Here is a 20,748-nt window from a genome sequence, read left to right as displayed (position 1 = left end):
GAGCTGGGAAGCAGGAAAAGTGCCGGTTCACTGGCATCTTTTTCCCCCCCCCCCATCAAGTGAGTTCTCAAAAATTATGTCCACAATTTATGCTACTAAATATAAAAGTGGTGAATTCTTATGCTTTATAACACAGGACATTTTCCAGAGACAAAGAATGGCAGGTGTAATGTTTATGGCATCATACAGGTGTTTCCATGCCCCCTCTGAAGGTTCTTGTAAAAGAAGTCAGAACCAAATGACTGACTTGAAAGGGGTGAATTGTTTCATTACCTGGCGCATAGTCAGTGAGGCTACATGAGTCCAGGAGAGTGTCCTTCCAGAACCCACTGTCTGTTCAAAGGTGCCTGAGTGTGTGTTGTAGTTTAAACCCAGCTGGAAGTTAAGCACCATGCAGCCACTCACTCAGTCTCCTTTCTTCCTACTCACTTTAGTGAAATGGCAAAGAGAATCAAGGCAAAACTTGTATGTTGAGATGACAACAGTTTAATAATCAAAAGCAAAGTAAAACAGCATAATAATGGTAAATGTAGTAATGATAAGAGAAAGGAAAGAAAACCCAAGTGATGCACAATACATTTTCTCGCCACCCACTGACTGATACCCTCTTCCCAAGCCAGACTGACCCCCTTTCCAGATAACTCCCCCAGTTTATGTACTGGGCATGATGTCCTATGGTGTGGAGTATCCCTTTGGTCAGTTTGGGTCACCCATCCCAGCCAGGTTCCCACCCAGTTTCTTTTGCTCACCTTCTCACAGGCGCAGCATGAGACAAGAGAAACAAAAAGAAATCCTTGACTTCTGATAAACAGAACTTAGCAAAAAACAAAACATTAGTGTGTTATTAACACCATTCTTATTCCAAATCCAAAACACAGCACTGCAAGAGCTGCTGAGAGGAAATTAACTCTACCCTAGCGACAGCATTCTTTTGAAATGTGATATATTGACCATGCTAGGACAGCTTTCTGAAGCACATGAAGGATTTGATCTGTTTCAGCCAACCCCCATATTCTTGATCAAAACTTCCTCCCTGATGCTTTTCCATTGAATAAAAAAAAATTGTGTGCAAGGTTAGATTTTAAATGTATTTATATTCCTTACTTTATACACTTTGTCCTTTATGTGAAATTTATGTCTCTGCTTACTTTTGTTCCTTTATTAAATAAAAAAAAAAAGTCTCTTCAACCAGAGAAAAAAAGAGGTTAACTGATTTGTGTAAACCAGCCAGTAATAATAAAAAATTATTCATTAATCTTCATTTTAGAGCCTCTTTAGAAAAAGAACCCTTAAAAATTTAAGAAAGAAGTTATTTCTGTTTTTAAGCAGTGAATGGCCAATTATTCAGTGACGCTGAAAAGTCTCCAGGTCTTTTTCTCAGGTATTTTTTTCTTACTTTCAGTGGTCAGGATGCTCTGTATTAGGCTACCCCAGTTTGTGTGCCCCATTTTTAATCTCCAGTGATTTTGGGGTTTTCCTGCAAGCTTGTTAGGATGTTTTGAGCAATCTGGATTTGATCTCAAGTTCTGTAATCAAATTGTCATGCTTTCAGTTTGCTTTTTCTTTTTTTGTGTTTTTATTTTGTTGTTGTGTTTTTGTTGGTTTTTTTTGGTTTGGTTTTTTGGGGGGTTTTTGTTTGGTTGGTTTTTTATTTTGGTTACCACTCAAGCTCAAGCATTAGAATCTATACCCTGCTTACTGTGCTCTTACAGAGTACTTTCACAGCACGGAAAGAGTCTGTCTCATGAGGGATATAAAAGTAATGATAGTCTTGTCATATAGTTTGTGAAGATTTGGAGATGTGAGATGTTTACTGTTTTGAGCTAAAAGTCAACAATAACAGGGAACTGCATCCACTGAGAAATAGGGAAAGTCAGAACAAAAATTAACTACCCATTGTGTACTCAGGTTTCCATCTCCCTGGATGACTTGCAAGAGCCATTCAAAATCTTTCCTTTTGCTTACATAGATACCACAAATAAAAAATGGTAATTAAAGCTTTGTACTCCAGACTTTTCCTTATGCTTGTACCATTGCTTTGCAAGACTTTAAATGTAAAAATTGATAGCTCTGCTTTGATAAGCAGATAAAGAAGCACTGACGCAGAACAGTCTTCTCCCAGCGTGTTTTCAGTTTAAGTTTTTGCCATTCAAAAATTTTTGCCATTCAAAACTTTTATTCTAAAATCTTTATTTTCTACTCAGTCTTCTTTGCCCAGGCATTTCAGCTTTCTTAAAGGTTTGAGTTTTTTAAGTTTTGTGAGATGTATCTCTCCCTGAAGGGTTAATAGAAGTGGTCTGAGTAAGAAAAAAGCCTATGAAGCCCAGAAAGTACATCTATGCATTTTTACAGCATAATTGCTGTTTTCTGAATTCAGAAGTAGAGAGCCATTTTACAGCACATACCTGTCACAGCTTCGCTGCTGAATATAGTGAGATTGAAACAAATAAAATATGTTCTTAATAATGCAGGATTTCACTTGTAATATTAACTTTGTCCTTGTCATTTGCTGCACATCTTAATGTTTTAAAGCAAGTGCAGTGAAGGTAAAAAAACTCAATTACATGTCTTGTGCATCAGTAATTTAGGGAAACGTATCCCTTTCTTTTGAATTCTGTTTTTCCACTTAGGAGTGTAGAACAGGGTGTGCATTCCCTCCTAAGACTGAGAATTAGTTGTACAAATGTGTTCCTTTCTGGTTTGACCAGCACAGAATATGTGGAAGGCAGGCTGCAGAGCAGCAACATTCTCCTGCCTTTAAAGGAAAAGCAGAGTTAAGCACAGAAGCCAAGGTGAATTCATTTCCATTCCAACATGCGCTGGGCATAGAAGTTGCTGGTAGATAGCAGAACTGTTCAGCTCATGTTTAGTACTACAGGATGTGTTTTGGGCATGTGGCTCTTCAGCTGCCTTGATTCTCAGCAAAGACTACTGAATTCAGAATTGGATTCTTGGGGGGCTTTGCATTATTTCATTAATATTAATAATCATCAAGATAACAAGAAATTAATTAATTATTTCTGGCTTCATGATAATTGTAACCAGTCTGAAGTTAGTTAGGAGACAGTTCTCCCCTTCCTAGTGTGCAACTCACTGGATATCTGTCCCAAAACTTTGGTGTTAGCTGCTAACATTTGTTTATGAATATAAAGTAGGTCCTTTTGAGCTTTTTAAAAATTAATTCTGTTTCTCTGGTAAATAGATACTTAAGGAACTATATGTATAAAACTACGAGTGAAATTTGTGACCACCCTACTACCTAATGTACTCTTACATGAAATAATATTGTCATTGTTACTGTGCTGTGTTCTCTTTTCCAGTTTCCAAATAAAACAGTAGCCCAGGTTGCCTGCAGTATGCTGAATATGCTGATACATTATGTACATAGACTTCAACTATATCAAGCTGATTCACCTTTAAGAATTATTCAAGTAAGTAATTTTTTTAAATTTAAATTTTCAGTTATTTAAAATGAAACACTACAATGTATTACCCTAAAATTAAACACCTGAATATTGACAATTATGTTTTGCAAAACATTGAATTAGTATAAACATAATCTTAATTAACACTAGTAGCAGGGAATTGCAGCACACTTAACTTCCTGACTCAAGTATTGACATGTAATGTGTTTATATCATGCCTGCTTTTTCTCAGAGAAAAAGCATCATGAGAATGTTGTCAGTAAAGTATAATTTTTTATTAATATTCTATATCTTCAAGCATGTTTATTTAAGTTCAGGAAGAAAATGATTGCTTAAAATATGGATCTGCAACTGTGTTTTGCATATCCATGTAAGACTTCCAGTATAAAGCAAAAATAATATTTTGAATATGCTTCCCATAACAAGGAGGTAGACTATGGCCTTTGTGAGTCTGAGCCGTAGAGAAAATACAGAGGGCTCCCAGGTTCTTTTCATGTGAAAGCTTCTTAAGAGATACAGCAAGCATTTCTGTGCTCCTCTGGAGGCATATTTTTCATCAAATAGAGACAGGGTGTATACAAATTCTAGTTGTTCTCAGAAATAATGTAACTCAGATAGCACCATATACAAACCAGCACCAGATTTCTTCCTGTGTCCTACAAGTGTGTTGAGTCATGTTCTTTTTATGCCTGAATATTTGAGGTAGCTGTGTAATTTCATTGTCCTTAATGCACCTACATCAGTCAAACAGAACATATTCCTTCAATGTATTCTGCAAAACTCAATTAGAGATGTTTTTATTAAAAAAAAATTGTCAAGGAATACTGTAACTTGTCTCAAAATCATTGTAATAGAATTTAACTGTGAATCTATTATCATGTTAGATTTACCTGCTTAAAAAATTATTTTAAACTTAAATATTTAGGTTCTATTTTAAAAGAAATATGGTATATTTCCCCAGATTCTGATAGCAACTATTACACATCTGTTACCCAGTACAGAAGCTTCCTCTTATGAGCAGGACAAGAGGGTAAGTATTTTTCATTTCTAGTATTTTCTGCTTCAAGGTGTGTCTCTTCTGAATTAGCTTTGCTGTGGGGCTTATTAAGTCTTTCAAATTTGGGCACTTCGGTGCAGTTGTTGCTGACAGCTCCATCACTCTGGGATACCATTCCCACAAGGAGCTGGAGTTCATCTGTTGTTCATTTTGGTCTTCAGAGCTCTGTTTCATCTTCTGTCTCTGCAAGAAGTCAGGGGCAGTTGTAGTCTACGCTCATAGGCCAAGCTACCCACTTTTCCCTTGAGGATTCTTTCCATAATTGACCAAATTTCCCCATGAGCTACTGTCAGTTGTTGTACATGAAATTTCAAATAAAAAAACATCTTATCCATTTTGAAAAATGTAGTCCTAATGGGTTTCTGAAAAATTGGTTAAAAATAAAAAGACTCAGTGCCCTTCATCATTAGGTTTATTATACTTTTGAGGGACAAACTTGGAATGTGTTATGTGAAATGAGTATATTAGGTAAATGGATTTTTTTAAAGACTTCTATTTACCTTGAGAAATATTTTAGAGAATCTTGCAGATATTTATCTGAATTGTCTTCTCTTCCACAGCTGAGTTTTAAAAATCAAAAACATTTATTTGCTCTCTAAGTTATTGATGATTTGGTGTGGATCTGCGTCTTAATCTAATTCTGTTCTAGAGTCTTTCAAACATCCCAAGAGGGATTTGATTATTTTGCTGAGTAACCTACAATACAGAAAGCAGTTAGATTTCTTTCAGATGATACCTAGTGCTGCATAACATTAATGATATGTTGTAAAGTATATTCTGTGTTATTTATAAAGCACTAAATACAGGTGAATTCGTTCATTTTGTGTAATCCTTGATTCACTTTACAGTGAAATTTATGTGCAGAATGGTGCATCAGCCTTAAGATGGACCTGTGTTATCTGTCATTTTAAAAACAACACCCTGCAAATCAATTTTGAAACTGTGGGTATCCTCTTAAGTATAGTATCTGCTCACAGTCTTACCCTGATGAGAAACTGTTGAATGTATGGCCTTTGTTAAATACCTCAGTAGCCAAAGTTTCTACTGACACCATTAAGTTTTGAAGCTACAGTGGTTAACAAGTGGGACCTGCCATTACTGAAATGAAAAAAGAAGGCAAAACAGAGAAATAAAGTAAAGGGATAAATATGAAGTAGCAGGTGCTGGCTTAATTGATTTGTAATGGAAAGTTTTTTTCCAGTTGGTGGTTTCTTTACTTCTGTGCTTATTGGATTGGATAATGGCCTTGCCATTGAAGACTTTGCTGCAGCCTCTTCATACTACAGGAGCAGAAAATGATAAGACTGAAAGATCCATTCTTAATTGTATATATAAGGTACATGTTTCTTTGCTCACTTATTAAAAATTTCTATGTATTGAGGTAGTGTCAGTTTCCATGGAAATGAAAGCAAAAGTTTTCTGTAAGCTGACCTCCATTCTACTTCTGAAATATAGATTGCTGGCTCAGTTCTTGCATGTTTCACTGCAACAGCTTCATCTTTGGTGTATTTGGAATAGTAGATTTTGTTTTACATTTTGGATGGTTAACCAAGCCTTTTTTTTTTGTATGTCATATAGATTGCAGATGCTTGTATTGTAGAAGACTAACTAAACATTTAATAGAAAAGGATGTAATTTTATATAGCAAGCAATTTCATTTATTAATGAGCAAAGCAAAAAGCACTAAGTTACAATTACTGTCTTTAGGAACACAGGAGAAAGGGGTTTTTATCCTTTTTGCAAGGGAAGGGGATTAAAACCTCTAGCAGCTTAGACCTAGCATATGTAATTAACGAAGATAGGAGATCTAAAAATAAAGGTAGCTTAATGAGTTTTTGTAAGTTTTCTTTCATTATTGTTAAATTCCACTTGGGTGGTAATAATTTTCTTTGCAGACCAGAGTTTGTTTCTGTAAACATTAAGCATCTAAAATTTTCCAACATTTTGTCATGCCTGCCTTTTAAGAAATATATTCTTAAAAGGCAAATAAAAATAAACTTAATTTCTTATAAAACTATAAAGTATAAATTTCTGTAGTTATTGTAATGAAATTCTGCTTTTCTTCTAGGTTCTGCATGGATGTGTCTATGGGTCTCAGTGTTTTAGCAACCCAAAATATTTTCCTCTAAGCCTTTCTGATCTGGCATGTATGGATTATGATCCTTTTATGCATTTAGAGAGCTTAAAGGAACCAGAACCACTGCATTCTCCAGACTCAGAGAGGTCTTCTAAACTTCAGCCAGTTACTGAAGGTTTGTCTAATTGCCTAAATATATTTTCTTTCAAAAAAAATTTTGTCTAGGTTTTCAGTGTTGAAGTGTTGGCCTACAGCACAGGTTTTCAGCTATATGTAGGCACTAGGTAAGAACCATTAGTATGGAATGAGCAAATATAATTTTGAGCAATTACCATTTGATTAACTGAAATAAGTATGGTCTGAACAACACCAAGATCGATATGATATGGATTCTTCTGTACTCTGTGTATCAGCAGAAGTGTTAAGTAGTGCAACATGGATAAATGTTGCTTTTCATTTTACTTTCAGTAAATTAATTTGAAATTTTCCTTATTTTGCTCCTTATTCTAGGAGAATTTTGGATTTTTGTTCCTGTTTGACATTGTAGTATTGAATGCTTTCCATTAATTTTTTTTAGCTTATCATAATTTGTTGTTGATCTCTTTCTACACTGCTTAAAACAACAGATTTGTTTAAAAAGAGAGAAATTTTCCCTTATCTGATTAGAACCTTAGGAGACATGGGAATTAACGTTTTCTTCTTAACTCAAAAATAAAGAATCAAGAATCTAAGCTACAGAGAACTATCATGTATTATGCAGTGTATCTAGTAAATATCAAATGGCTACATAGGGAAGAATTGAAAAATATAAGATTAAGGTACGAGCAACTCTGTGTAGTGCTATTCTGCCTCTGTATTAAGTTGTTCCATTTAGGCTTTTTTAAGGTATTAAGAACCAGATAAATGCAGCAGTTCTTTGTAGCAGCTGTGTGCTAACAGCAGGTGATTTTGTGGTCTGTAGTGACTACGTGCTGTTTTTTATGTAGAGAAAATGGCTAATCATTGTGCCCTTGTCTAAGGCATGCTTCATCATCCTCAAGTACTTTTTTGGCCAAAGAATTCTAAACATAGAGCTGTCCCCTAATAAGCTCAGTATTGGATTGAACAAGTCTGATCTGAGAACTACTGGCAGGAGAAGCTGTAATTATTAAATTTACTGAAGAATGAAGCAAGGTACTATAGTTGGCTTTTCGTCAAATGGCTGTGGCCTTATTAGCAAAAAGTAATCATCTGCAGGGTCAGAATGAAAGAGGCTTCGAAGGATTCATTCTGTCCTAATTACAGTCTCACCTATACATATTATGTAAAGCTAATATTTAAAGCATTTGCCAAAATTTACTTCCACTGCATGTTCTATTACAGTGTAGTGAATTGTAGTAGCTTTTTATGCCTGGCATCTTTTGTATTCTGTAATAATCTGTAATTATGGGTTAGAAGCAAATGCTGTGTGGCTTTTTTAATCTGACAATCTGAAAAGACAACCCTGAATAGATTTCTCTTTAAATGAATACAGTTGCACAAAGCCTTAGCATCAATATCTTCATTTTGCATTTCCAACCGTGATCTTTTCTTTTATGATTTCTTGTTAAATTTCTTAATAAAAGTAATTTTAGATGTTCCTTTTATCTCTCCAGATAAATTAAGTTTCAGGGCTCTGGAATTGTAAGCTAGACTGTGAAATTTAATTGGCAGACTACCGCACTATAATGCAACCCTGGTTCTGCAACCTTGGCACTTCTAGTCCCCATTGCCAGGCAGAAAATAAAATTGGCAGTGCTTAACCGGTAGCACAGCATCTGTTCTCCCTGGCATTGTTGGAGGAGTGAGAGGAGTAAAACTAGTGGATAACAACCAGTCTGGGTCTCTGTCAAGACAGAGGGTCAATTAGTACAAGCTGGCAGCAGAACAGTATGCCAATGGGTCAGCATCTTTTAGTAGAGTGAAAGGGCTGTCAAAGTATCTTTTTGAAGAAATGGAAATGAGCAGGGCAGAAGTTACAGAGAATTCAGGGAAGTTCTACAAAAACAGGGTAGGAATTGTGAGACTCCTTAGGTCACAAACAAAGCTGAAAGTGCTAAAATGACAGAATTCTTAAGACAGGATGCCTTAATGGATGTGATTGATTTACCCTGTTATGTCTCCATTGTTTGAGGTCAGATCCATCACAAGTTTTGTGGATACTTAGCCACAGCATAATGTGGTATGAGACCAAGAAGATACAGGACTTAGAGGGACACAGCTGTGTAGTGGAGATAGGATCTACCGAGATGTGTGGAGCAAGCCATGCAATAAACAGCAGAACAAAGATTTCTTAAATCCTCTGGGAACAGGTGTATGTCGAGAGAGAAGATGATTATTGGCTTGTCTTTTTCAGTAACTTTACAAGTTCTGTCACTCACAAGGAAGCTCTTAACTTAGGATTATCTGTAAAATTGTCTTTTTTCTGCTTTCTGTAGCTGGTAAAGTGGTAGATTTTAGTATGAGATATACAAAGAATAACTTTAAAATTAGGTATTAAGTATATTAAACTGTTACATTTAAACCAGAATGAACTTTTAGCAGCTCTCAGTAAGGAGATCAGTAGGAAGATTTCATTGCAACATCAGAACGTGCAGGCAGCAGGTCTGTGATGCTTTCATACATCTAAAGAATCCCCAGGCTTGTCTGTGTGAAGGCTGTTGGTGAACTGTTCCTCTCGTTAGTGTTGGCAACAACCTGCTCTAGCTACAGTAGAGACATACAAATGGTGACAGTGGTGGTTTGACCCTGGCTAGATGCCAGCTGCCCACCAGTGCTGCTCCATTATTCTCCTCCTCATCTATGCAGGGGAGAGAAAATATGAGTTGAGATAAAGACAGGAAGAGATTGCTCGCCAATCACTGTCATGGGCAAAATAGATTTGGCTTAGGGAAATTAATTGAATTTATTACCAAGCAAATCAGGATAGGATAATAAGAAATAAGACCAAGTCTTCAAAACATCATACCCCTACCCCTCCCTTCTTCCTGGCCTTGACTTCGCTGTAAATCTCTATCTCCTCCTTTCCCCTAGTGGTGCAGGGGGGTGGGGATTGCGGGACTGCAGTCAATTCACCACACATTGTCTCTGCTGCCCCTTCCTCCACAGGGGAAGTACTCCTCATGCTCTTCCCCTGCTCCAGCATGGGGGCCCTCACACAGGAGACTTCTACAACACAAGTCCTTCCCACAAACTACAGTTCTTGGTGAGCAGCAGGTCCAACTTGGAGCTGCTGACGTTGTCTTCATCCGACACAGGGGAAACTTCTAGCAGCTTTTCAGAGAAGCCACCCCTGTAACCCCCATGCTACCAAAACCATGCCACACAAACCCACTGTTCTAATGAACTGCACCTAACTAGCCAGCTTAGATGTTCCTAAGCCAAACTGGACTGCATAGTGCCACAACCTGCTAACGTACTTCTGAACTTTTCTGTTTCATTTCAGGACCATAAACATATATGACAGAGAAATTTTTTTTTTGCTATTATAGACAAAAACATTTTGAAAGCTGTTCTTCATAGATCACAGATCTGTTGGAGGTAGTTGTGATTGGAAGGTTCTAGTAACCTTACATGTACAGTGGTCTATCAGTTATTGATTTGATTGATTTTTACCCCATTATATATTTCTCCAAACATATTTAAAACTCTTTTGCATAGATTGATTTTTTTTTCTAATATTTTTCAATTTCTAATGAAAAAATCTTCCCTGCCTGATGTGTAGTCTTAGCTTTTGTTTAAAAAGTAGAAATATAAAATATTTTTCATATAAGGCTTTGCTGTTTGCCATTTTACTGAAAGGACACAAAATGTGCACATTTAAAAATTCTTAGTACAGAGTGCATCTAGATTAACACAGTTTGTGTTTTGTGGGGAATAATCTAGAGATGGGTAATCCTTTACTGCATGTCTGTATAGCTGAAGTTTAAAATTAGGAAGGAATGAGACTTGCTTAAACCAAGGTAAAATGCAGGAAACTAAGCTAAGAGGAGCACTCTTAGGCTTCCTCTAAACATAATGAAAGAAAAAGTGTTTTTAGAGAGTGATTCATCCCATTGAGATTTGAGATTAATCAGTCTGTACAGGTAATCATTCTTTAGACAGCTAAAAGGATAAGGAGAATTAAATCCTCCCTTCAGTCATTACTTTTTACTTCTACTACATAATTATAGTTGTTTAAAACTGTTCAGCCAAAGTTGAATTAAAAAGTTAGCAGCACATCTTAAGGAAACTCTGGAATCCTTAATTCATGCTACAGATACAAATTAGTAGTGATGGACCTTCAGCCTTTCCACAAAAGAGGTAATTTCAGGACTGAGAAAAATAAATAGTATAACATGCTTCTTGTAAATTACCCAATGATCATGTACATATTTAAATTACGTTGCCCAAGCCAGAGGCAGTACCATTGTATAGAAAGCAGCAACGTATTCTCTCAGGAAGACAGGTCCACAAATCAGTGAGCTGGACTGCCTTAATGTGTAAAGATATGACTTAATTTGTAGAATTTGTGTTAAAGCTGTCATGGCTTGCCTTATTACTTATTTTCATTTGGCCTCCAGAAACAAAAAGAGCATGGTTTAGATACTAATTTTAAGGTTTTAATATATTGAATGTTCAGTTATACCTGATTGAGGAGATGTACATCTAGGAATAAATTAAGTTGCAAAATTAATTTAAAATTTTCATCATTTTAGAATGGCTTGGGTTTTTTCCTTATTTATTCCTGGGGAAACCATCATCAAAATCTGTTTTTCTGTGTGGCAAAAAGGTTCCAAGATTACTTTATTTATTTCAACACAACAGGTTGCATCTTACAGTCTACTTTTCAGTATACTTCTCTTGATACTTCTAATTTTTCTGTGTCATTTTTCGATCAACAACACTGCATTCTGAGAGAAGACTCAGATGTAGTGTTCAAATTTTATAAAAGAACAATGACAGATTTATGATTTTAATTCAAATGCAGAGTTTTCAGGGCAAGGCTGTATTAGGACTGAGAATAGATCTTCCAAATTTAAATTAATTGTTCCCCTCTTTGTATCACTGTGTCACCTCTCTTTTCCATATGTCCCTTAGGCTCCTAAGGGAGTAAATTCACATACAGAGTCACAAAACAGCTGTGGTCAGTTTGAGATCTTTAGAGTTTGCCACACAACAGTAATAGTAGTAACATATGCTAGAAGGTCCTTATGTCCCCTGGTTTCTCAGCAGAATTTAATAGGGGGCATTTAACCTTTATAGAATGGGACTTCAGGTATCTGGAAAGCTTCTGTGTCTCTGCTCCTGGGAACCTGAGAAAAGTATTACCTTATTTACCTCTGCAGTGACAAGTGCTAAATACTTGGTATAAATATCCTGATAAAGATGAGCCACCCTCTGCATTGTCTAGGTGCTAGTCAGTAATGTGCTGATACATGGTTCTTCAAGCACCCAGCTTATTTTCTCTTTGTATTGTATAAAATCTGCTTCCAGTTTCTTCTTCTGTTTCAGCAGATGGCACTATAACTTAATTTCCTTGCATGCTGGCAGTATCTGGACATGTAATTCAGCATCACTGAATGTTTTTGTATTTGTAAATTTTAAACCTCAAGAAGCTATAGATCATAAATATAAATCTCTAATTTGCTAGTATTAATTATCAGGGCATTAATTTATTAAAATACTTGCGTAGATATGACTTTTAGAATTGTGTAAATGTTATGTTGATTTTGCCAGCTATTAACTGGATGAAATGTTTCCCTATTTGCAGTTCAGATGTAGTGCTTCCTAAAGGAAGAGACCTGCCAGAATCCCAAGCATCTCTTACATGCTGTACCCAAATCTTTTTGGGGAAAAAAAAAAAGGCAAATACGCACTACCTGTTTTTTTTCACAGCTGCTAAATGCATCCATCTTCAGAAACTGAAGATCTATAATGGCAGTCAGTACGCATCACAAATTTGCTTTTATTTTTCCAGTTAAACCAATTAAGACATCTGAAACTGAGAAATTTGTTTATTAAACATTAGGGTTTGCAGCTTATGAATATCCAACATAAAGGGAGATGAATTAATTATACTTTACTTTTATGCCCAAGAGGTTACATATTCTCAATAAATACTGAATGAAAAAGTAACATCATTCAGAACATTCTGGTTTGATGGATTTTGGTGAGAAAGAAGAGATGAAGCGTTTGCAGCAGTTTTCACTGTTTAATGTACTTTAAAATACATGATGTAAGCCTGAGAAGTACAGCTGTTTAACCTTCTCTTTTTAAATCCCAAATTCAGGGCATCCATGCCCAGTTACAAGAGACAGGATACAGAAAACAAGTACTTTGCCATTTTGGTCTTGTTCCCTCTTCTGCCAGTCTTATTCTGCAGTGTAATATTTTCGTGTATGGGTTCTTCAGTGGGTCCCCTGAACCAATTGACAGCTGTCTGCCTGAGAGAGTCACTTTACCCAGCCCATGTACTTCGTGTACTGTGGACTTATTAAGAATAATTAAATAACAATATAGTACTGTGTTAGCAGGGTGTGAAATAAACATAAAAAATACTTTTTGTGAATTTAAATGACATAATATGCAAGTGGAAGGTATGCAGTAAAGAAGGAGGTGGCAAAAACCATATTGAAATACCAGTGCGTCTCACAGAATTAATTTCACATAAGATGGGCACAATTAACTTTTTTTTTCTCCCTTCCAAGGTTTTCTAACCTGAAACTACTTAACATGTAGTTGTGGCATGAGATTTCATTTTGAAAACTTTGATAATGTTAGATCTGTTCAACACAGACAGCTTTGTCTTTGATTTTGTACTTTCAAATTATCCAGTGCTATTCTTAAGCTAACCTACATCTATATGCTCCCCAGGGAAATTAGGATGGATTAGACCTTTTGTGCATCTATCTTCCTTTGTATTTCTCTGTGTAATGATGTGTATAAATATAAAAATACACTGCAGTTGGAATGGACATCTTGTAACACAGTTATGATCTCGACTTCAACAGCAATTCAAGATTTATTTTTACTAGATAAGAAATTGTGTATTTTAGAAGAACAGTGCTGATAACAAAGCTATGGCAAAGGAAGTATAATCTGTAGACATAGACATGGCTGTAAAATAATGGAGCTGCTTTTTTAACTGTTTTAGAATTTTTCATGCTGTTTATATACAAGGGCAATGGTCATCAACATACATATTTTTTCCGTTACTGGGTTGCATGTATCCTCAGCTTGCCGTGCTCATTCTCTCAGGAAGAGACCAAAAGAAACACATAAATCTCAGTGGTTTTTTCTGAACTCTTCTTTTAAAACCTGTGCTCTTTCTCTTGCAGTGAAAACTCACATGCAGCAAGGATTAATTTCTGTTGCTGCTCGTACTGTGATAACACATCTAGTCAACCACTTAGGCCACTATCCTATGAGCGGAGGTCCTGCTATGCTGACCAGTCAAGTGTGTGAAAACAATGACAATCCATACAGTGAAAGTCCTGAGCTTTCTCCTGAACTTTTTGAGAACCCAAATCTTCAATTCTTTGTGTTAAACAATACTTCCCTGGTGTCTTGCATACAAATCCAAGCAGAAGACGATATGCCTGGGGGAGGACTGTCTGCTGGACTTGCATCAGCTAATTCAAATGTTAGAATTATAGTGCGTGATCTGTCTGGCAAATACTCGTGGGATTCAGCCATTTTGTATGGACCATCATCTTTATGTGGATCTTCACAACAAGCATCTTTTGCACTTTCATTATCTCAGCAAGATAAACCAGAAGATGCTCTTTCATCTTTTGAGCATGTGGAGGATGTATCTGCAAGAGATGGAATCACACTCCAAGTTAAAAGGAAATTTAGAGACACTGTACCAACATGGGATACAATTAGGGATGAAGAAGATGCTCTTGATGAGCTGCTGCAGTATTTAGGTGTTACAAGCCCTGAATGCTTACAGAGAACTGGTGTTTCACTCAACATCCCTGCTCCTCAACCAGTCTGCATCTCAGAAAAGCAGGAGAATGATGTCATCAATGCAATTCTGAAACAGCATACAGAAGAGAGAGAGTTTGTTGAAAAGCATTTCAATGATGTAAATATGAGGGCTATGGAGCAGGATGAGCCAACCTCACAAAAGCCACAGTCAGCATTTTACTACTGTAGGTTACTTCTCAGTATACTAGGAATGAATTCATGGGATAAAAGGTAAAACTACTCATATTTTAAGAACTTTTTTTTAAGTAACTGTGCTGTTCTTACCTTGATAATAGAGTTTCTTAAACCAAAAATATTCCAGGCCAGATAACAAAAGAAAGGGAATGTGCATCTAAGGCCTAAATGGCAGCTTTATTCTGCTTTTCAGCCTGTCCTTTAGAGAGACAGAAAGAAGGAATCTGTTGCATTTATTGTGATTCATAGTCCTTCCTTAGAAAGTGTTGGAAGGCAAATTGAAGGAATCATGTATTTTCTTTGCTTTCCATGTATGTTGCTGCAAAAATCATTACGTTTCAATGTCAGAATAATACTCAGAAAGTGTCACATTCTCAGCTATTGTGTCACTGGACAGTGTCTTGCTGCTTTGTCTGCTAAAATCATGCTTGCATGCAGCCTCAAAGCCTTGCATGTGTATTAGCTAATGAGAAAGATGTGTCCTCTACGAGTTATTTCAACATTGGCTGTGCTTGAGAACTGTTTGAATATTGTTTAGAACAGGAGAGAACCATGTTCAATTACAGAAGTAATGCCTCTTAACATTATTATTTTTATGTTTGTGTGGTTAAGTGCACGTCTGCATATACATGGGGGTATGTACAAATATTAGCATCCTAGAATTTATGGGTCTTTCTGAAATCTTCTTCTGCTGCTGCTTTCAAATTCCATATTGGAATCATTTATATAGTTTCCTGCTATGAAGGGAAGTGGATATTTGGTAAAACAAAAATAATCTGTGTCACTGAGGTATCACTGGAATCAGACAAAACGTTGCTGTTACAGCCTTTCTTATTTGGGTCTTTAATTCCTTAAGGCAGTCTGGTTTTGAACAGGACTGCTCTTAATTCCACAGTGTTTTGTGGGAAACATCTTAAGCACAGTTGAAAAGACATAAAAACTGCCTTTCTTTCTCTAACATATTGGTTTCGTTTTTTGTTTAAATTGTTACAGCTGGCTGTGTGATTACTGAGCTGAGTTCTGCTCTGCAGTTCAGAGTAACAAAAGTTCTGTGTTGAATGCACCCACTCCTTAAAACAGTAGACTAATGGGAGTGTCTTTTGTCAGTAAACATATATATTTTATTGTTCTTCTGTAGAGAAGAAATGGATCCCAGTCAGATCCAATGGGTTGACAAAAGAAAGTGGAATGAAATAAAGGTTTAGTTAGGGCTGTAATGAATGTAGAAGATTTGCTGGAGTAAGAAAAATTGCTTGTATATTTTTTTAAGATATCTTAATTTTTATATGTTAAGAAAGGACTGTTGAAAAGGCAAAAGCATTGGTTGACTGTTCCTGAGTGGACCTGGGTATGTTGTTGTACCGTTGTTGTACTGTTCTGTATCCATCTGTTAAGAGGTAATAAAAGAGTTACAAATTTCTCTATTTAGAAGGAGCTTTCATCTCCTGAAGAAAAATGAGAAGTTACTTCGAGAACTCAGAAATTTGGACTCAAGACAATGGTAAATTCTTTTAATGACTGCCTACTTACATGTTTTAAGTGTGCTTTTACTCAAATTGCTCTAATTGCATAGATGTGAGAGTTGAGCTGACTTTTTTAATAGTTTTTTAAATTATTAATGTATTTTGCATTGTAGAGTAGTTTTTTCTGTTATACTGAAGTTGCATTAGTTTTATTTGTAGGGTCAAATTCTGCACATAAAATACCGTGAAATAAAAAAATTTCAAAACACCTTATAATTATAAGCATTTGTGAATGCATAACATTTAATTCTTTTAAAACTTTGATATATCAAAGCCTTCACATTTTAAGTTTTGGTTGATTGTTTAGCTGTTTCAAATGGTCCAGTATTTGAAAATACAGACTTCTAGTTAGAATTGTAGCCCAGAATTGAAAATGGACTCTTTTTTGTAGAAGTTGAAACAAAACCCAGTGGAAGTTTTAGAAGTGTGAGAAACCATCTCCATTTGTTCCAATGTCTTACAATAACCTGTCAACAGAAGACATTTAAGTTATTATGATCTTTAAAAAATGTATAAAGATTCTTCATTCAGTTGGACAAGCTGCATTTTCACAGTGTTCAGAAGGTACTGTTGTTAATGGGCAGTGCAGTGTGGATAATGCCCACATTACAGGTTTTGCCAATGTCAAAAGCCCACCTATTCCATCAGTAACTGGTACAGGCAGCACCATCCTGCATCTTAGAAGTGATGAAAGGGGTAAATGCTGCTCATGTATAGCAAAACTTCAGGCTCTAGGGAAGATGACTCTAGAAAGGACAGAATGAGGGCATGAAAATATATGGGCTATCCAAAAAGAAGCCATATAATTGTTCTGTAATTCCACTATACATTTTTTATGCTTTAGAAGCCATACTCTGTTTGTATTGTTTGCATATTTTCATTTCATATTGCTTAAGGCACTGTCATGCAATGACCATTCTGTTTTACAGCCGAGAGACACACAAGATTGCAGTGTTTTATGTTGCTGAGGGACAGGAAGATAAACACTCCATTCTTACGAATACTGGGGGAAGTCAAGCCTATGAGGATTTTGTAGCTGGTCTTGGCTGGGAGGTATTTATTAAATGTTCTTATCCTAGGATTTTTTTGCAAAGACAATTACCAATACCTTCATATATTACAAGTCTTTGGCTCTTCAGCATTTCTCACAAGTACTGAAATACACCGGTTTAAAAACGGGATTTGGAGAAGAATTCCTGTTTTAGTTTCATTAACATTACTAACCATTTGAATTCAAGCTCTCAACAACTGAAGAAAGTCTGTGCAGGCTAAGATAATTCTTTAATGTGCAGTCCTGTATTGGCTTTCATGGACATATTAGGAGACATCTTGATTTTTCTGTAAGCTTGTAGAGTGTTCTACATTGAAGTCTGAGCTTTGTTCAATTTTGGAACTTCAAAAAGTACAGACAAGCAGCTTCTTGTATACTCTCTTCTTCCTGCCTTCCACTGCAGGCATGTATCAGTTCACACACTCCGCTCTATTTCTCTTTCAGCAGTCAGAAATACTGTGATCTACTCCATCATCTATGTGGACCTGCAGCTCTTTAGTCACTTGATCAATACTGTCATAAGGATTTCCTTTTTTCCATCTTTCTCTCAGATATACAGTGTTAATTACCACTGCAAAGTTCAATTTGGCACTGTTGCACAGAATACAAGAATAGCTTTTGGTCCTGGTTGGCTGTATATGAAGCTGAAGGTTTTTTGCTCCTCTTGCAACTTGTGCTCATCAGGAGTGTCCACATGTGTGTCCGTCCTATTTATTTTTGGTGTTTCTTTACTCCTTAGGTATAAAAGGACACTACCAGATTAACTGTGTGGATAATGACTCTGACTTTCCCACAGGAACAGAGGAAAACAGCTACAAGTCTGCTGTCTTTCATCAGCAGAGATGTTTATTTCCCACAATCAGGAGGAAAAAAAAACAACACTAGTACCATAAAATATCCTTCTTTAGTGGTTTAATTCTCTTAAGGCAATATTAGCTAGTTTAAAGAGTTGCTAGTTTGGATTAATATTCCCTAATGAGATTCATATTCCCTAACATTTTAACACTAAATTCTGCGTCCTTTAGTATCAAGAAAACAAATATGTCCCATGCAGGCAGAGATAAAATGTATTCACATCTGAAAAACAACTTGTAGTCACTACTTTAAAGGTGAAACATCGCATTTAACATGTTTCCTTATTTCAGTGTCGGACTATTTCCCATTGATCTAAGACTTAAAATCTTATTTACAAATTATCAGTTGATTTCCTGTGATTTTTTTTTTAATATTCACAGAATGAAAAATTCTCAAAAAAATATTTGGAAGGTAATAAAGTCCATGTTACACAGAGTTTTTTACAGAGCTCAGGTCAAGGTTGATGTAGTATCAGAGAATTAAAAAAAAATAAGAAAGCACATGTAAGTGACTACAGTCAAATGATCAGGGAACAATGCAGTAAATATTATTTACACAATCTTTCCTTTCTTCTGACCTCATCTTTCCAGTAGGTTCTGTGGTGGCCATGGAATATAGAATGCTAGTGCACTGTAGTTGATTTCCAGTCTAGTCTAGTCAGCAAGTCTGAACTCTTTTAGAATCAAAGTGTAACTATACTGTTGGGAAAAGGATCTTCACTTTTAAAGTTCAGTTGAAAGTGCATTTTAAAGTATAAAGAGTGTATTTATGACCTGATAATTTTTTATTGTAAAGTTTACTGGTCTTCATTTCCAGGTAAATCTCACAAACCATTGTGGCTTTATGGGAGGACTGCAAAAAAACAAAAGCACTGGATTGACCACTCCATATTTTGCTACCTCAACAGTGGAAGTAATGTTCCATGTGTCAACAAGAATGCCTTCTGATTCAGATGACTCTTTAACAAAAAAGGTAGGTGTCTCTAAATAAGCAGTGTTCTCTTGGTAATGAATCAAGAGAAATTAGAGTCAAAGAAAATCCAGTAACTTTTAAAAAAATCCAACACAACCAAAAAACACCATAAAATATCATAATATCTTTACCTGCTAAGTTGGTATATTCTCTGCCAATTTGTAATTTTACCATACTGGTGATTTTTACCATCACTGGAATCGTTGGCAAGAACATATGAAAAGTGCAGGGAAGTAATGGTTCGTATAGAAGGAAAAGTATTACATCTGAATGATATCTTAGTACTTTTGAAACCTTAGATGCCAATTAAGAAGTACGTGGTGAGTGCTTTCTGAGATGACTTTTTATTCATTTAAGGGTCAAGTGCAGGTTATTAATATCATTTTTCCTTAAAAAAAAGTTTAAAATATGAAGACGATGTTTATTGTATGTAAGGTGTATTGTCCTGGAGGAGGCACAGCTTCTCAACAGTGATATGATCTCTTCTAGCTGCATTAAGAAAAAAAAAAAGGTGTTCTGTATTGGTATTTTTTTCTTTAGAATTTAATAAATTCCACATTAGTGATAATAAGTTGCAGTCTCAAACATGTGTCCTACAATAAATGAACAATTAGCTATCCTCAGACTGTCCCCCCATCCTGCATACATATATCTTCAGATGTGCTAATCCATTCACTAGACACGTTAATGAGCACTGGTTGAAGTGTAATATTGCAGGAACTGAAGCTGGTTGACCTCAGCATGGACTTTAATACTTGTAATTAAATTAAATGGTAGACAGTTAGTAAAGAGAGAAATAGTCATGCCTCTGGCAAGCTTCAATTATTAATGACTTCTTTTTTTTGTGTGTTCAACTTGGAAGAAAAAAATATTATTGTTCTTATTATAGACTGACTATGAATTCTAACTTCTCACTGTTCCATCTCAGGTTGGTTTGGCGAGGTTTTTTAATTAAAAATGCTTTTGCTTGTGTTCCTATTATGCTGCATCCTTTCTGTTATTTATTTCCTGAAGTAGAGTCAGGGTAATACTAAGGTTGTTAAATGATTTATAGCAGTGATTAATAGCAAAAATAACTCATTTTAAAATTAGATTGTTGCTACTGTTTTAATATAGAACAATGTGGGATGGGGGGGTTCTGTTTAAATTGACTGGCTTCTTTATTTTTTAAACAAAAATCTGGTTTTATAAAACACAGCTTGTAATTAACCTTACAATGTTTGTTTATAATCTATTTGAATTAGATAATTACAAAGTGTTGAAAAGGGGAAAGATGGGTTACAGTAAAAAATAATTAATAGTGAATAATTTGAAAATGCTGTGGACTTCAGCTGAACACAGAGGCAAGATCTCAGATCTGTTTCCAGGAGCATGTTATGAATGAGTGTTTTAGGTAGCTCAAAGAATGACCAGCCAAGGCATTGGCAAAAGCAAGTGTAATATTCAAATAAAAGTGTGGCCCAGGTCATTGGCAAGGTTCAGTCTACTGCCCACTGCATGCTTAAAGCACACAAAGTCAGACTAAAATGTAAAATAAATCAATCAATCTAAAATCAACCAAATACTGTGTATGTAGAGGCAGGGGATGAAAACAGGGTGAGGATGGGAAAGGGTAAGGATGA

The 20,748-nt window shown here is 35.8% G+C and overlaps 1 protein-coding gene across 13 annotated transcripts in view; it reads left to right on the top strand.

Moving 5' to 3' along the window:
* Positions 1-20,748, top strand: part of RALGAPA1 (Ral GTPase activating protein catalytic subunit alpha 1) — a 130,603-nt gene that overhangs the window by 66,021 nt on the left and 43,834 nt on the right. For all 13 annotated transcript variants that reach the window (XM_072930215.1, XM_002200519.7, XM_012574144.5 and 10 more), the window contains 8 exons: positions 3,321-3,431; positions 4,387-4,455; positions 5,684-5,818; positions 6,551-6,734; positions 13,897-14,761; positions 16,155-16,226; positions 17,178-17,301; positions 18,971-19,126. In XM_072930215.1, coding sequence (XP_072786316.1) covers positions 3,321-3,431; positions 4,387-4,455; positions 5,684-5,818; positions 6,551-6,734; positions 13,897-14,761; positions 16,155-16,226; positions 17,178-17,301; positions 18,971-19,126 — 1,716 coding nt within the window. The remainder of the gene's footprint in view (positions 1-3,320; positions 3,432-4,386; positions 4,456-5,683; positions 5,819-6,550; positions 6,735-13,896; positions 14,762-16,154; positions 16,227-17,177; positions 17,302-18,970; positions 19,127-20,748) is intronic.

The sequence above is a fragment of the Taeniopygia guttata genome, chromosome 5 (genome assembly GCF_048771995.1).
Source record: "Taeniopygia guttata chromosome 5, bTaeGut7.mat, whole genome shotgun sequence".
NCBI classification, from domain to species: domain Eukaryota; kingdom Metazoa; phylum Chordata; class Aves; order Passeriformes; family Estrildidae; genus Taeniopygia; species Taeniopygia guttata.
This window is presented reverse-complemented; position numbering and strand designations above follow the sequence as displayed.